Source organism: Diadema setosum, chromosome 2 (genome assembly GCF_964275005.1).
Source record: "Diadema setosum chromosome 2, eeDiaSeto1, whole genome shotgun sequence".
Classification (NCBI taxonomy): Eukaryota; Metazoa; Echinodermata; class Echinoidea; order Diadematoida; family Diadematidae; genus Diadema; species Diadema setosum.
In genome coordinates, this window is record NC_092686.1 from 43,334,935 (window position 1) to 43,352,207 (window position 17,273).

The following is a 17,273-nucleotide window of genomic DNA, read 5'->3' on the forward strand; positions in this document are numbered from 1 at the left end:
TACATATAGGACTATATGAATATATGAATATATGATTATATGAATATATGAATATATACAATGTATGTGATTATATATATTATTATATATGAATATATAAATGTGATCAGCCATTCTGTTACAGTGTCAGATCTGCAGTCATTCATATATAGCAAATTTTATGCATGTATAAATGGCATACATTCATGTATACAGTATGCTACTTGATTGAACCAGCCAATGGAGAAAGATCACACCATTGAACAATACTTGAAAGACATGATTGTACAGTTCAATGACTCAATGCTTGTTATTATGAACACTTCGTTGGCGGAGGCATAAAAATGAATACAAAAGAACAGTTCATTCTTCACCCAATGTTATTCATGTTGTAACATTCTATCTTGTTTATGTAACAAAAGTAATACTTTCAGGGAAAACATCAGAGGTGTAAAGAGCTGGCATGGTTCTACAGTTCATAAGAGATCACCTGGTCAAAATCCTCACATTGAATTTAACATATTACTGTGGAATACATTACATTAGTAGACACCCATCACCACTGATCCAGAAAAACCATCACAAACATCATTATGTGAAAGTTGAAAAAACATTTTGGTTGGTTTTATACAACTTGTAGACATGTTGATTACTGGCAACTTTCCCACAATGATAATATAAAAAAAAAAATCTTAAGCACAGACATTGCAGAAAATCAGGCGCAAACACAAACACTGACACAGACACAGACACTGACAGAGACACAGACACAAATGCACACACACATGCATGCACATTGCCATCAAACACTTTCCTTACATACACTTCAAAGAAGCCTGATATTCAGCTGAATTGCCACTTCCTCAACTAATGTGCATCTTCGGTAATACATTAACTTGTGGTACATGAGGCTAGACTTAGCCTTAACCTAAGGCTACATTCTAACCCCAATTATAACACTGCTTCCCACCATGAAAACCTCAATACAGTTGCTGAAAATTGATACATACAGGTTTTGATATCATTAGATCTGCCAGACTCCATGGAAACCATCCAGTGATACATAATTTGTCACAACACATTGGGATCAAAATCTGCCACGAAAATGATACCTAAGCTAACAAACATATAAACACAATTTCCAGAAAATTAGCTTTGAGGTTTACATACAATCAAACATGCAGGATATTGAGTAATTAATGTAATAGGCCAATGTAAGTCACCATGATAACATGCTTCTTTAAAAAAAAATGCAAGTGTTCATTTCAACATATTCTTGGACTTGACATTCAGGACAGTAGCATTTAACATAATTATAAAACTTACTTGATTTTTGAATGGATAAGAGATTAGTTTTATTGTCATCCAGACCACCTTCATTTGCCTTTTCTGGGGTTTAATGTCTCTATACCTTTATCAAGACATAGTCACACTTGAAATCAAAGACTACGTGTGCAACTAGAAATGTCGCTATGGCGACTGGTATGCCTCCGCCATAATGCATGATTCTCCTAATAGGTCTAAATAGTACATGTGGACAATGTGTGATTACATTTTCACAAAATTGGCAAAATGTTAAAATGACAAGTTTGTCACAAATGTGATGAATGCTCACCTTCCTTGACCTAGGTTTAATTAGATAAATAGGAGAGCATGTATTTGGGATTTACGGACTTTAACTTGACTTTGACCCATTCATACATTTATGCATTGAGAAATTTTCAAGGTATGGAGAAAAAGTGCAATTTCTGTATTGAATAGTAAATTGTTACCATTTTCATCTGGCCTTTGACCCTAAAATTCATAAGCTAATCACTGTCATTTTCATTTTTTTTTCCATTCATTTATTTTTCATTTCCAACAAAAACATATAAATATATTACACAAATTGAATACAGTACGTGTACTTACATAAATTTTATTATACAAAGTAAAGGATAAGTTTACAGAAAACTTGTAAGTATACGAAAATGTTGGAAATGGGGAGGAATGCTAAAAAGCAGAAGCAGGCAGAAGATGCATAAATATGTAGTACGTTTCAAGATAACTTGAGCCACTTCCTAGATATGGAGGAAAAACTTAGTTCAGCACTTTCACTTGATCTTTGACTTTTTGACCTTTGAGGCAAAAACAAAAGAAAAAAAAAAAACTTCCCAGAGAATCTCTATTAGGTTAAACATGCATACACCTAGTGTAAAAAAAAAATAATAATCCTGCTGGTATTGCATAAACATGAGGGAAATATTCAGTAAAATTTTGAAGTGTTGCCCTTGACCTTTGATCCCTGACCTTTGACCCCATGAACCATAAATTCTCTAGATAATCACTGCCAGTCAGTACATGTATGTTCCATGAAGAGACCTTGAACAATTTCCAAGGTACAGAGAAAAAAGGTGAAGTTTTAATATTTTTACTTGACCTTTTGACCTTTGACCTTTGACCTCATGACTCAAACTTTCACCAGAGAATCTTAATTGAGTAATACATGTATTCACTAAGTTTCAAGAAAATATCTTCAGGCATTGCATAGATATGATGGAAATAGTAAAATCTTATGTATTTGACCTTGACCTTTTGACCTTTGACCTTGAGCATGTGCACCCAAAAGTTGATAGGCACAACTTCACCCCCTAATACACATACATGCCAAGTTTCATTAGGATACCTCAAAAGGTTTTGATAGTTACCTTGTCCACAAAATTCATTACGGACGGAAGGACGGACGGAAGGACGGCCGGACGGATGGACGGACGGACAACCCGAAAACATAATGCCTCTGGCACCACTTCGTGGCGGAGGCATAAAAATATAGCAGATGGAAAATGAAGAAGACATTTACGTATTTGGGATGGGAGAAGATTCAACAGTAAGAAGCAGAATTGATACCGACAGTGGCAAGAAATTTAACTAAACTCATTACTCATGACATCATGTGCACACTACTGTCGGTTGAAACATGATACTGACCTGCCTCAAGGTAGTTCAGAAAAAAAAAAAGAAACAAGTTTAAGAAAAAGGAATCAGTTGATCATGATTCTATCCAATGCCCTGCATACAGGATGAATTCATATCTAAGCTTAAATTTTCCTCCAGACAGTTTATATCAAGGGACACCTGATAAGAGAAGGGCAGTGGTAAAACGGGCAACTATGAAATCATTAGAGGCACAACCCACCTGTCTGCCACATCCTGAAGACTTAAGCATTTGGCCTTGGAGTCACTCCGAATCTTCTTTGTCACATTGTTTCTCTGCTTGTAGCAGGGACAGTATCCTCTCTCTTTGGTATCGGGGTCATCAATCATCATCTCCTTTATCTTGTTAGACTCCTCCTTTGATACCTGAACGATGAGAGTGTACTGCTAAATGCATATTATGAATCAAACTGCATTGTTATTACAGCAAGTATTGTAATAACAATATGGATATGGCAATTTTGAAGATACAAATCCATGAAACAAAAACAAGAAAAAAAGCTGGCATCTTATATTCCATTACTTTTTGATAATCACTAAATACATATTTCACTGAGCTTTGCAAGGAAAAAATGAAAAAATCTAAATGAAAATCTGCATTTTCAACTGCATTATACTTTTTTTTAATTACATGTACATGAACGTATTCTATTGTAATGATCAAGCAAGCATTAAAACAATCACAATCACTCATTGACATTTTAGCAATCCCTGAGTCTAAATCTTTAAACATACTTAATTCTTTTTTTTCTTTTTTTTATCATGGTGATGTAGACAAGATATAATTGTAGATTGCATGCAAAATCAAACTACATTGTATACAGTGGAGACTTTTCGAGAAACTTGGCTATCTCGAGTTGTTGATACTGGGTGACAAGGTATACAATTATGTCACCTATGATATTTTGGGAAACTCTTCAGCTCTTTGTATTGATACATGAGGATCATAAGGAAGAAACCATTGAGTCCTCAAAGAGCAAGTATGACCTAAACATACAATGTAAACATGAAAATATGCATGAATTTGAGACTACAAGTGTTATGATGCAAATATAATGATGCGTAAATACTCAATTCTGAGAGATACACGCCATTAAAACCACAACAACAACAACAATCCACTACCATAGAGCGAAACATATTCTCCATATTGTCACTCATTATTATGCAAGGAATTCATGACTGAAAATTGTGTTGGATGTGAGCTATTACTTTCACTTCTCTCACCTTGGATGATTTTTTCTTTTTAGTGGGTTCAGTCTCCTTGTCTGCAGCCGTTTCAGCTGTCTGCACAAACTTGGCAGGTACCTCATAGAAGACAATACTGCCATGCTGGGAAAGCAGTTCCTCCCACAAAAATTTCTTCGTGTGCTGGTCACACCTCAGCGGAAATGGGGGCGTCCTGTTCTCAAGAAGGTTCCATAATCGTGACAGAGTCACACCTATATAAAAGATAATCACACGAAATGGAGAAAAAGGACGAGCGTATTGTTAACAATTCCATTGTCCTGGGAAGTAATAATGTCTATTGAGATGCAAGTATACAATCTTGAGGAAAAACTCACCACAAAACACAGAACTCAAACCTCTTGAAATACTATCATACAACTTAAGAAATTCTGCTCTCATTTCTTCTTTAAAAGAAAAAAAAGAGTCCTTTTTGTTTGAAAAAAAAAATTGAAGAAATTTCAACAAATAGTATCATACAACTACAGTGTACAAGAATATTACTGACAAATACAAAGTAACCGAGTGCATTTCATACACATAGCTTCATCCAGAATTATATCATTTTCAAGAATGAACTGGATTCATCTGCACAGCTGTTCTATTCTTGAGATGCCAAGTGCCTACATACTTCAGTATTAAAATTTATACTGCTCTGGAGAAATATACTAACAAGTGGCTGTGGACACAAGATGGGTGACTGGACATTATTTCAGGCAAAATGACACGACAGTTAGTAATTTCCATTAAGATATATATCTGGTCAAGGACTGTTGTGAATGCAACTTTATGTAAATGTGCGTACATGTGTGTGTGTGTTAGAAGGGAGGGATACATGTAGGTTGGGAAAACTTACCATTTAACCCATCAAGGGCTATTTCATCAATGATGATGCCCTCTAGATTGTCCATGGTCACTTGTCAGCCCACCAGATCTCTTTGCAGTTCAGTATCTTAAGGTAACCAAGAAATCAAAGTATACAAATATCACATAGAGAACAATTTTTTGTGTGTGAAAAAGCAACTACTGACCAATGTCATTGACATCTTAGATTTTAATCTATGAGTTGCAAGACACATATCTCACGCAAGGTGTTTGGGCACATCATTTCCTGATAATTTATGAATCACTTTGAAGAAGCTGATGTGTAGGTAATAGTCAATTTCTTCTCATTCATCATCAGGGCAATTCCGCGGTTAGTAACGTTACGTTTGAACAAATTTAGATATTTGTTTTTACCACTTAATTACCATATATTCACTTCAAGTCAAAATTATGTCAAAAACATGTTCATCCTTCCCAGGTTTATGATACAGAAAAGAATGAACACAATCCAAGAAATATTAGAATTGCTATAGCAACTTAAAGGGCTGGTTAGTAACGTTACGAAAAAAGGACATGACAAAAAAATCAATGTCTTGTAACAAAAAGTGTGCAAAAATTCAAGTTACTTCAAACAAAGTGTTGCATTAATTTCAATTATTGCATCATGACAAATGTTCATGCAAATTTTTTTAGCAGTTCGACCAATAATTTTTTAGCTAGACCCCCAAAAGCATGGTTAGTAACGTTACGGTTAGTAACATTACATTTGTCCGGAGTAATTCCGCAGGTCATTTGACCCTTTTGTTTGACAAAATGTCACATGACTTCTGGAGTATTTAAATGTATTCATCTTTTACCCTTTAGCAAAACTTTGAGGAAAAAATTTCAAAGGAACCCACTGTAATTTGCATTTAAGTGAATTTCAGCGTCCCCAGTCCCACATGTACATTTTAAATGATGGTTTTAGATCTCACAAAGTCAATAGATACGAAAAATAAAATCTACTGAATTTGAAAGACCCTAATGATTGGTGAACATCCATGGCATTAGTTGATACCTAGATTAAAGGGTAAGATAAAGAGGCACATTTCTTTTATCCATGTCATGTCCACCTAACTGCGGAATTGCCCATCATCATGATGTCAATCTGCCTCCTGCAATCCTGGCGAAAGATTCTTGCAGATATTAATAAGTTTTTGCGTTATGACTACTTCATGGAATTTCCCCCTGCTCTTTGCGAGAGAAGTGAAATGGGTTCTCTAATCCTACCATTTTACATGCATGGCTGTACAGGCTGTAGCAATATGTTCTACACGTACATGGGACAGATGGATTTAAGTCTCCTCCAAAAGACAGGGCAACAAAAACACAGTGCCTTGCCAAAGGGAGCTGCTGCCGGACTGGGACTTAAACCTCTTACAAGCAGAGAATTTGAAGCCCGCAATAACCAGCAAGCACCTCTAAGACTACCTGGAAGACAACATCCTTACTTCCCTGAACTACAGCTTCAGATAAGGACTTTCTACAGAAACATAATTGATAACAGCTCTCCATGACCTGGTCACAGCATATGACAAGAGGAAGCAAGCAGATGTCAAATCAATAGTCTTCTCTAAAGCCTTTGATAAAGTACCCACAAAAAGGTTTTGTATTCTATTAATCATTTGGCATCACAGATTCATATCCACACATGGCTCAGAAACTTTTTGACAAAGTGCCGCATGAGAGTTGTTGTCGATGAGAACACATCTGATGAAGTCCAAGTTAATTCTGGCGTCCCCCATGGGACAGTCCTCGGTCCCCTCCTATTGCTATGCCACATGTGTAAATGACCTCCCCAACACTGTAAAATCATGACGACCATCATCCTCTGCAAGATGGCCTCGCAGTACTCGAAGCATGGGCATCAGAGTAGGGCATGTGCTTCAGTGCTGCAAAGAGTTAAATCCTACTTTTATCAGTTATATCCTTCACATATGTATTCAGGACACCTGGTACTTGGGCATTACAATCTCTGAGGATCTAAAGTGGGAAAAACACATTGCTATGACAACCAAGAAAGCTAACTGGATGCTATCCCTCCTTCACAAAAACCTTTATTTTTTTTTTTCCTGTTGACATCAAGAGAACAGCTTATAAGACACCATTGCCTTGCACTTGTGAGATGGCTTTTTGAGTATGATGCCACATCCTGATACACATGGCCACAGGCTATCCTTTGGTCAACCTATCCCTATAACACAAGCCTCTCATAATTCAACCACAACAGTGTCCAAAATTCGACTGCTAGCTACATGTAGAAACCTACAGCTGTAGGTGTTGTATGTACAAGTTTTTGCACACGGTCGAACCTTGGCACGGGAGGTTGAACCTTGGTGCTGTTGCCAATACACATGTATATAAAAACCTAAATGACATGGGGTTTTCTATACAAGACAATTATAAAACTTCAGTGCATCAAATATCACTGACCATCACGTCATTGAAGTGACAATTAACAACAGCAAGTGCTAGTAAGGCATAAACCCAGTCGAGCACAACTACTGTAGTACAGGTACGTGTAGTGTGCAGGGTTCAATGGACGTATGGTACTCATCAGTTCCATCAATTGCATCCACCAAGAGAGGAGGTTATGTTTCTCTGCCGTTTGTTGGTTTGTTTGCCCATGTGCAAAAAGACTCAAAAAGTTGTGAACGGATTTGGATGAAACTTACTGTAAGTTAATAACTAATAGGAAAGTTTGAGAATGACACAAGTAAATTAGCAGATGACTAAAATTTTGGTAGTGATCTGGCAATTTTTGTGGATTTTATAAAGAATAGTCAATATTTGGGCAGGTCGAGTCAATGAACTTGGGAGTTCAAACTGCGCATTTTTTAGGTTTTCATACGCGCACAAAACTTTAAGTGTGTGCTCTCTAGTTTCTGCTATGACAAGGCACGCCGCACAGCTGGAAGTTGATGATGTAACAAAAGGCTTCTATATTGGAAAATTGGGCGACTATCAGCACGCATACGGATGGGAGTAAATCACTGATCTCTAGAGTAAAAGTCCCGGTTCGCAGCTGCATAAGGGTTTTTCCACTCTGAAACGCAAACCTGCTACTGTAATTGCTTTAACCCAGATTATAACAAGAAGGTTGACCACTTACCAATTTATAATATTGTCAAAATCGCAAGACCAATGTCCATCGCGATGGTAAAAATGACCACGACCGCAATCCGGTACAGCGTCCGCCGGTTCGCAACCGTGGTAGTCCGGTTCACGGCCTGATGTACAATTCCTATGCGATATGCGCGTGCTCCGCGATCTTCTGCTGAACGCCTTCATTTGGCTCGTGAACATTGTGTAAACACCAAGTCCCATTGCGAAAGCACATGAAAAGGGCTCGCACGCTTGCACCGACCGCGAACAGGCATGGCGGTGTTATTGTTGTCTTTCTCATGTTTTTCCTATTTTTTTGATCGTAACATCCACTTCTGGAAAAAAATGGCAGTCCACATCAGCTCGCGAAAGTTCTATTTGTACATGAGGGAATATATTCAAAATCCATGAACATCAGGAAAATGACCCAAAAAAAATCCAGTTTCTTAGACCCCTTGTTCCTTAATTGTGATGTTAAAAAGTACCGAACATGAAATTTTGGATGCGAGATGTCATCATTTAGGTGAGAATATTTCACTTTGATTGAAGATTTTGCGGTAGATTTTTGTAGATTAGCAGTGTGTTAGTGAATGTGTGGTAGTACTTCTATACATATACATTAATAAGTAGAGTGTGTCGCTGTGTTCAGCGTTATTACCAAAATGTTGTATACCCAGTCATTGGGTATCCAGACAGGTTGTGGAAACAGACGCGTACTGTAAACAGGTAAAGTGCGTCTGGTTTGACAATTACGCTCCTACTACATAAACAGTTGTTTGTCAGTGAGAAGCTGTGCGTAAATGTGTATTCAAAGTAAAATAAGCAAGTCAGTATGCAAGAGTCTTAAGTGTCCGGACACCCAACCCCTCCCCCCCCCCCCCCCCCCCCCCCATCCTAGTAGTGCATGCGAACCGAACCGGTGCCTGGCCGCAAACTGAGACATTTAACTGTTACTAAATTTTACTCTACAAAGAACAAGATCAGACAGTGGTAGAAATTATTCAGATTATTTGAGCTGCTTGGTGGAGGTCTGTGCTCTCCCCACGAGACAATATCAATGTAAATATAATGAGTGCTTATCTACTCTAGTTTTTACTTATATGGCCTAAATTTTACTCTTTCTAACGTTAAATTTCTTTCCATCTTTTCTGTTTACCAATGAGATTACAATCTTTGAAAATTTGAGAGTACCCACCCGAGTGACAGCACTGAAAACTTACCTTCTCTATTACATACTACTAGATCTAACTCTTTGCCTTTGAAGAAACCCATCTACGGAACTTTGTACTAGTAATTTATCCAGATACAGATCTTGATCTTATCCAATCTTATATATCCGTCACGTACAGTGTCAGTGACTGTGGGCCTACGCCTATGCCTGCTGGCCTGGCTGGGCTTAGTTGCGCCTGTACACTGTCACTGCACTGTACGCGTACGCCAGCTTTCACTTACACTTTTAAGCACGTGTGGGACAACGAAATTTTCTACGGCCCATCACTTGCATGCCATGAAAAATGCCTTTTACGGAACTACCGTAATACGTCTTATACATTTTTATACATTTTCATGGCCAACAAGTAACCCAGGATAGCTGAAATTTACTCTCCTATCATACTTACTACTGAAAGTGGATATTTACGATGTCATCTGCGGTCGTAACGCAGGAGTCGCACGAATCACAGTCCATTTTTCCAGTCCAGTTTTTATACGAACTAGCGCAGCAGTGGTCTCAATCTTGTATGCTAGCTTCAGCGTTCCTAATATAATGATTACAAATTTATAATACCTTATATAAAATATAAAATTGTAATCTATCTTTTAAAAAAAAAATTACGTCTGTGATTTTTAAAAGTAATAATTATCTCAATTAATTAAAAAATGACCAATTTAACTCTGTTGGTAGTGGTACTGTTCTGTTCGCCTGCAGAGGAAAATTGTCAACAGGGCATAGCAAACAAGATTTGTTGTTGGCTAGACTCCTACGTATGCTTACACGTAAAGTAACTTCACCACGCAATAATTTTTCAGATTCCTGCTCATGATCACAGAACTGCATGGTTTATGCACTGGCACTCAGCTAATATCTCCTCGTCTAGTGTCTGTCACACATCACTCTTGCACTCGCTTTGACGTACCAAAATGGCTTCCACGGTCGTCACTGCTCCTGCGGGAGTGCAGCAGATACAAGTAATTTTCATGAAAAGCAGTGTTGTTGTGAAGTCATTATGCGGTGTCATCTCGTTTTTGTATCTTGTCTCGTTCTTGGCGGACACCGACAAGTATTTAGAAGCCCTAGCCGTAACACCCGGACTCATATTTCCTCCAAGTTTCAGAGTTTGGACTTTAATCACGCACCCTTTTGTGGATTTGCACCTGTGGAACGTTTTGTCAGACATTGCTCTTGTTTTGATATGTGGCAAGCTGATTGAACCTCTTTGGAGTGCCCTGGAGATGCTCATCTTCTTTGCTGTTTCGACAATTGGCTCAGCGATCATAACTTCATTCCTCTATTTATTCATTTACCTGTCGACTGTGAATACTACATACTTGTTTGAAACACACTTTTTTGGACTCGCTGGATATGCAGGAGCCGTAACAATTGCTTTGAAACAGACAATGGGTGACACCGAGTTGCCACCTAAAGTTGCAAGATTAAGAGTGAACCATCTTCCGTTTGTTCTGCTGATATTGTCGGTTTTACTGCGTATCATTGGCCTGGTACCGCCGACACATCCTTTCACAACAGTTGCAGGTGCTTGTTGATGAAGTCTAACTGTTCAGGCCAATGTCGTTGACATTGCTTGACAATAATGACGTGCCGTTCATTTTAGTTTGTTTTTGTTTTCTATATCAATTTGAAAAATATACCATGCCCCTGTTACATGTGTGTGTGTGTAGACACCAGTGACCACTGGCACTGCACCCCTTCCCCTTTTAAGGTAGCCTAATGAGGTTGAAGGAAGTTGCCCAAAATTTGACAATGGCATCCAAATTTTGACCACCTGCTACATGTAGAAATCAATGACAGTGTTTTTGCTTGCGGTCAAATTTTGACATGGGATTTCAAACCTTGGTTCGGTTTTTTACAAGAAGTGTTATCGCTATATTACAAATTGGAAAGATTGGATGTATTTGTCATATTTCTATCCTACTCGTGGATTTACAATATCCTACCCTTGGCCATGGTTAGTTTACACGCAGATTCACGCACGCGTAATGCACGCATGTTCACATTTTGCAAGTGATGGCAGGGCTGCCAACTCTCACTCATTGAGAGTGAGACTCACTCATTTTGGTCCTTTCTCACTCTAAAACTTTATTTCATTTGCATGCATTTCTATTGATCTCACTCATTTTGACTGCGAAATTATAGCATTGGCCTATGGGAGTCTCACTCTCAAGTAGTTTCCAACGTTGGCAGCCCTGCGATGGGGACAGTGTGCATAAACTACAAGCATTGACAAGGCTACTGCTGTGTACAGTTGTAAGATAGTAGAGTGGTATGGCAAAGTAAGATGCTAGATGGGGAGGGGGGGGGGAACACACGAGGAAGTCTGCCTCTCTCTGTCTTTCAATGACCCTCCAACCAATCCTCACACTTCCTAATCCTTTCTCTGTACCCTAGACAATAGAAAGTAGACAGTAGGACAACTAGTGTACACTTGTACCTCGGTCCTTTTTTGTCTCGCCCACCGGAGGTGAAGGCGAGTCTAAGGGATCCAAATGGTGTCCGTCGTCCGTCACAAATGTTAAAGTTTACCTGCAAGACTCTCTTATGATGCATAACTTGGCAACTGTTACAGCAATGGCAGCCACACTTGGGTGATAGAAGCACTAGGGGTATCTCCATGTTATGGTGTTGTCGGAGGTCATGTAATGATGTCAAAGGTCATTTGAGGTCATATATCAAAGAGTATGTGCAAGACTCTCTTTTCTATGTTAAAGTTTACCTGCAAGACTCTCTTTTGAGTGAATTGACAAATAACTTCACATAAGTTGCTTGGATTACAACCTAACTTGGGTCATAGATGCACTGGGGGTACCTTCATGTTATGGTGCCGTTGGAGGTCATAGGATAAGGTCAAAGGTCATTTGAGGTCATACGTTAAAGTTTACTTTCAAGACTATCTTATCACACGTACATGTAACTCCACACATGTTGCTACGATGGCAATCAAACTTGGGCGATGGAAGATGTCCCTTGGGGAGGTGAAGGTCGTCACAAGGTCAAAGGTCACAGACAGGGGTCAACAAACTTTTAGGGCCCAATGTTATGTTTTTAGGGCGCATTTTGATATGGCTAATAACTTTTGATCCCTATGACCGTTTGTGACCAAACTTGGACGGTAGATGTCCCTTGGGAGTTTAAGGTCATCACAGGGTCAAAGGTCATAAGCAGGTCAATTAACTTCTGGGAGTTATAAAAAATATTAATTCCTTACAGTACGCGAATGGGCGAGACACAATTTGGCACTTGCCTTGTCTATACCCTATGTTTATAGATAGGCCCTGGCAACAAGACTTTAATGTCTACCCATACCCCACTATTTGCTATTAACATGTGTGTGCATACACTGTATGTGCTGTATGTGCATAAAACAAGGGCGGGGTATATGTGAATAGACTGAAAGTGGGATGTCCCCCCCCCCCCCCCCCAATACCCCTCCATTTGCCAAATGTGCATGCATGTCTTCAATGTATGTGTGCGTAAGGCAACAAGGACGGGGTGATGTTAATAGACTTAAATAGTAAAGCGGCGTGGCAAAATTACCAAGGGGGAGGGGGAACACGGTAAGTCTTTCCTAGTCCCTAAATACTGCAAACCAAAAATGGCCAAAAATGTCTCAAACTTTTTATGTCAACTTTTTATGTTTGTGTTTTACTGTCTAGTCCACAGTTAAACATGTTCCATTGGTGCCTAGTCAGATGAGCAGATTATTGAGATGTCACATCCACAGAAACAGCGTTGACTTTGCTGTGTGCAATGGGCACTTTAAATTTGTTATGTCATACTGTATGTCATTACAATCTTGCTCAGTGCCAAAAGGGTGTTGCAAGTAAGATCATGTTAGCACCACAAGTGTGTAACCCCCCCCCCCCCAAAAAAAAAAAAAAAAAAAGTGTTGGAAAACATACATAGAACTTTCCAAACTAAAGGTTGCCCTCTTTGGAAAGTCAAACTTTATATTACAGTATTTTTTCCCATCCTTTGACCTTCATCACCAAAATTGATCCATACGTTCCCTGAAAGGGTGCAAAGATTCCTACAGTTACTTGAAAAGGTACTGAATCCTGGTGAACTCAAACATCTTACATAATTACTGTCTATTCACTTCATATGTTGTAGACATGATATCCTATAGTGTCCTCTTGGTGATGGTCACTAATATACAAAAGTAATGTATGCTCATCATGGTATTGGATTGTTCTGTCATTTGGTTTGAAGGACTGCTGACTGGATGGGTGTATCTCCGCTTCTACCAGAGACAGTCTGATGGCAGCAGGGGAGACATGGCTGAGAGCTTCGCCTTTGCAAGCTTTTTCCCAGAGGTCGTCCGCCCTTTTGTCGCCATACTGGCCAACACAGGTATCAAACCGCAAGATGTATAGACACAAGTTTACACGATAATTGTAAAACACTGCAGAAAGAAGAGTGAGCTGGGGAAAGTCAGCATGTGAGATGAGATACAAAAAGTTTGTACTCGTGAAAGAAGATGAGGAGTACACATAGTTCTTGATGTGACAATTTGGGTAAACATTAATGTATGTTCCTTTCCCTGATCTTTCCACCAAGGAGGTTATATTTTTGCGGGCATTGGTTGGTTGGTTGGTTTGTTTGTCAGTGTGCAAAAGGTTGTACTAGGTCAAATTTCCAATATTTCCCCTGTATCTCTGCAATGCCTCTAAAAGGTATTTTCTTGAAACTTAGTGTATATGTGTATTACCAAATAAAGATCCTTTGGGGGGAAATTTGGGGCCATTAGGTCAAAGGTCAAGTGAAAATACTAAAATTTCATTTCTTTCCTCCATACTTTAGAAACAGTTCCAGATATCTTTGTTAAACTTAGTGTATATACACTTAAATGTATTGCCTAGCATCGTCTCTCCTGGGAAGTTTTAGGTCACGAGGTCAAGGTCCAAAGGTCAGTTTAGATGCTTGAATTATGCTATTCATTGCTGAAATTACACTATTTTCTCAATATATTGGCAATGACTCAATGTAGACATTTAATTACACTGTAAATTTAGTATATACGGTACAACGCCACTACATGCATTACCACACAATGATTCTGTAGATAATAATTTTGGGCATGGGGTCAAGGGTCAAGTGAAGATGCTTAGAACATTTAATTATTTTTTTATGTATTTTGAGAATTGCTCAACGTATTGTAATGAAAATTGATGTCTTTTGCACTGTACATTGAAGTGCCTTGCTAGTCAAACTACAAGCTAAGTAGTCAATCTCACTGAGTGATTAAATAAGCAATTCATTTTAAGGTTGAGTAGGGACAATGAATGATGTAGTACCCCCAAAGCATATACTGTAAGAAAGTGTAACTGAGGAGCTGTGGAGCTCGTGGGCCCTCGGAATAATGATAGTTGTAAGGAGTTACTTGTTTTATGATTCATGTGCTGTCTACAAAGAAACATGGTGATAGTAATACCTCCCATAAATAAGCAAGAGCACAAGAATTATACATTTATAGTGGTTACAAGAACTTAAAGCAGTGAAGGAATCATCCATTTTGTAGATCCACACAGAGGACTATGACGTGATCGTGTCCTTCGAAGATACTACGCATGCTCTGGGTTCTCTCGCACCCTTCAGTATTAGAATTGAAAATGCATCTATAAAGGATTTCAGGGTCACCTGCATTCTGGGATGAATGACATCATTAGGCAAAGAAATAAGGCCAGCTGGGGCCAGAGCCATGACGCCATGACGTTCACATCATGAACAGTGTAGACTGAAAATGGAAATGGGGTCCGCCTACAGACTATCGGTGGACGTAACGAGTGGCTAGCAACCATAGGCACTGCTAAAGAACAAGAAGGGCATTCTTGTCTGCACATTCGAAAAGTCCCTAATAACAAATGCATGTCTGATGATAATATCTTGTATGTGGGTAGTGAAGAACCTATTAGTTAATGATAGGTGATAGTTATTTATAGTGCTGATTACAGTTCTAAAAGTCCTTCAAGTAGTGATTTTGTATTGATGTCATTTTGTCTTTCATCTGCAGTTCATAGCTTCCTGGTGAAAATCAAAGTCTGCAAGAAGCAAGTGAGGAAGTATGACGTGGGTGCGCCATCTCCCATCACAATAAGTTTGCCAGGCACCGACCCAGCGGATGCTGAGAGGAGAAGGCATGTGGCATTATAATATGACAAATGTAGATAATATCTAGATACATGAATTGTTCCCCCATTCCATAGTATTACAGATTAACTTCGAGAAGTCACATGGATGGCTTGTTACAAATTGCCATGTTGAAGGGTACAGTGCACTGTAGAATTGTCACTGTGTCATCTTCCTTTCTGAATCCAAATTGCACAAAATAAGAACAAAAACTTGATGATCAAGTCTTTCTTTAATAAATTCTCTTGGTTCATGAAAGTTCTCTTGCTTCAGTTCATGTTATACTTGCGTTGATAATCGCAAACCATGGATCTGGGAATGCTCTTTCGGGGACTGGTCTTTATGCCACCTTTTATCCCCGTAGACTTGAATTTGAATTGTAACAATTGACTGATTAATAAATCTTCAGTTTTCATCTATTTTGATGAAATGGACTGTCATATAATCATTTTATAATAATTTTGTAATGACATTTTATGACTTCGCTGAGTAGATAGTGGAATGCTTTCATTTGGAGTATGATACATGGTCACTTCTGTGATCTTCATCAAGTATTGCATAAAAGCAACAGAAATGATACTACTACTACTAATACTAATAGTAATATGATTATGATTATTACTAATAGTAATAATTTTAATCATAATAATAGTAACAATGATAGTGGTATTTTTTATCCATGGTAGCCTCTTCAGTGTTGACACTGTTCTACCAGAGGGCCCTGCCATTATTATTACCCCAGTGATGCAAGGTACACATTTATACACCCGAGTCAAGAGGGAATTAGTGGGTAGAAACATCTTGTCCATGGATGCAATCATTGAACAGGATTCGAACTTGAATCCTCCAATTTAAAAGTCAGGAGGTCTTCCCTGTTATCCACTATGCCCGAGTGCTCCGGCAAGCCAACAACAGAAAACAACAACAAAAGCATGCAAAATGGACTGACCAGTTTTTGAAATGCACAAAGTGTGTGCAGGCGAATGGAAAAGCTTGTTACCAAATCCTCAGAGGAAAGATGCATGTGATTTTGAATGCACTGCTGGGAAATTGGCATACTGTATGTAAGGTTTTGTGGGGTTGGGATCAGAGGCGTTGCATAACATGGGTCTCCACTCTCTTCTCTCACTGCAGGCAAATTGCACTGAAGGCCCTGAACGAGAGGCTGAGCAAGGTAGAGGAGCAGACAGCCTGGCCCAGCATGGACGAACCGCTGTCCTCGGCGGACCCTTCCTCTCCAGCCCCTTCCAGCGTCTCCCTCATGAGCGATGCCCCAGTCAAGGACAGCGTGGAGATCAACCTGGAAGAGCCGCGGGAGGGTGCAGACGCATAGGGGGGAAGTTGCTTGGCTGACACGCACTTCTGCAGCAAGTTTTGCTGGAAAGATATTTGCTTTAAAGAATTGGCTCCAAGCCTGTGCAAATATTCTGCCTTGGAAGACAGCATCTTTCCTAGGAAAAAAATGGAATGTTTCCTGTAAACATGCAACAAGGATCTTTTCTTCTACCCTTGTATTTTGTATTAATGTAGTTTATAATAGTTCTGTTGATTGTTTGCTTGAGTTTAGTCCATATATGTACCAGCAACTTTACTGAAAGTCAGCAGTATATACTATTTTTCACTCTGGTGTCCTCTCATGAGTATTATTCCATAGCTGTTCATAATCAAATGTCAGTGCTGAGTAGGTTTGGGCTGAAAATTTGCAAAGAGCAGTTAAGCATGTACATCCTTTTGCTCTAATGTCGTGTCAGTATTCTGGCAA

The 17,273-nt window shown here is 38.9% G+C and overlaps 2 protein-coding genes across 2 annotated transcripts in view; one reads left to right on the forward strand and one right to left on the reverse strand.

Moving 5' to 3' along the window:
* The window catches only part of LOC140245345 (general transcription factor 3C polypeptide 1-like), a 61,840-nt gene extending 56,709 nt beyond the window's left edge, over positions 1 to 5,131 (reverse strand). Inside the window, exons 1-3 of the mRNA XM_072324927.1 lie at positions 5,036 to 5,131; positions 4,180 to 4,394; positions 3,155 to 3,318 (exon numbers count right to left, since the gene is read on the reverse strand). Coding sequence (XP_072181028.1) covers positions 3,155 to 3,318; positions 4,180 to 4,394; positions 5,036 to 5,090 — 434 coding nt within the window. The 5' untranslated portion in view covers positions 5,091 to 5,131. The remainder of the gene's footprint in view (positions 1 to 3,154; positions 3,319 to 4,179; positions 4,395 to 5,035) is intronic.
* Positions 5,132 to 10,230: 5,099 nt separating this feature from the next.
* LOC140246006 (transmembrane protein 115-like) lies at positions 10,231 to 16,967 on the forward strand. Its single transcript, XM_072325455.1, has 4 exons — positions 10,231 to 10,900; positions 13,595 to 13,735; positions 15,396 to 15,519; positions 16,646 to 16,967. Exons 1-4 carry the CDS (start codon positions 10,288 to 10,290, stop codon positions 16,842 to 16,844), a joined length of 1,077 nt encoding a protein of 358 aa, XP_072181556.1. The 5' UTR covers positions 10,231 to 10,287; the 3' UTR covers positions 16,845 to 16,967.
* Positions 16,968 to 17,273: the final 306 nt, after the last annotated feature.

What these genes read in the sequence shown, in the direction of transcription:
- LOC140246006 (XM_072325455.1), top strand. Translation starts at nt 10,288, where the DNA reads ATGGCTTCCACGGTCGTCACTGCTCCTGCGGGAGTGCAGCAGATACAA. An exon ending in TCCTTTCACAACAGTTGCAG is followed by an intron (nt 10,901 to 13,594) that starts GTGCTTGTTGAT and finishes TTTGGTTTGAAG; the next exon opens with GACTGCTGACTGGATGGGTG. An exon ending in GCGGATGCTGAGAGGAGAAG is followed by an intron (nt 15,520 to 16,645) that starts GCATGTGGCATT and finishes CTCTCACTGCAG; the next exon opens with GCAAATTGCACTGAAGGCCC.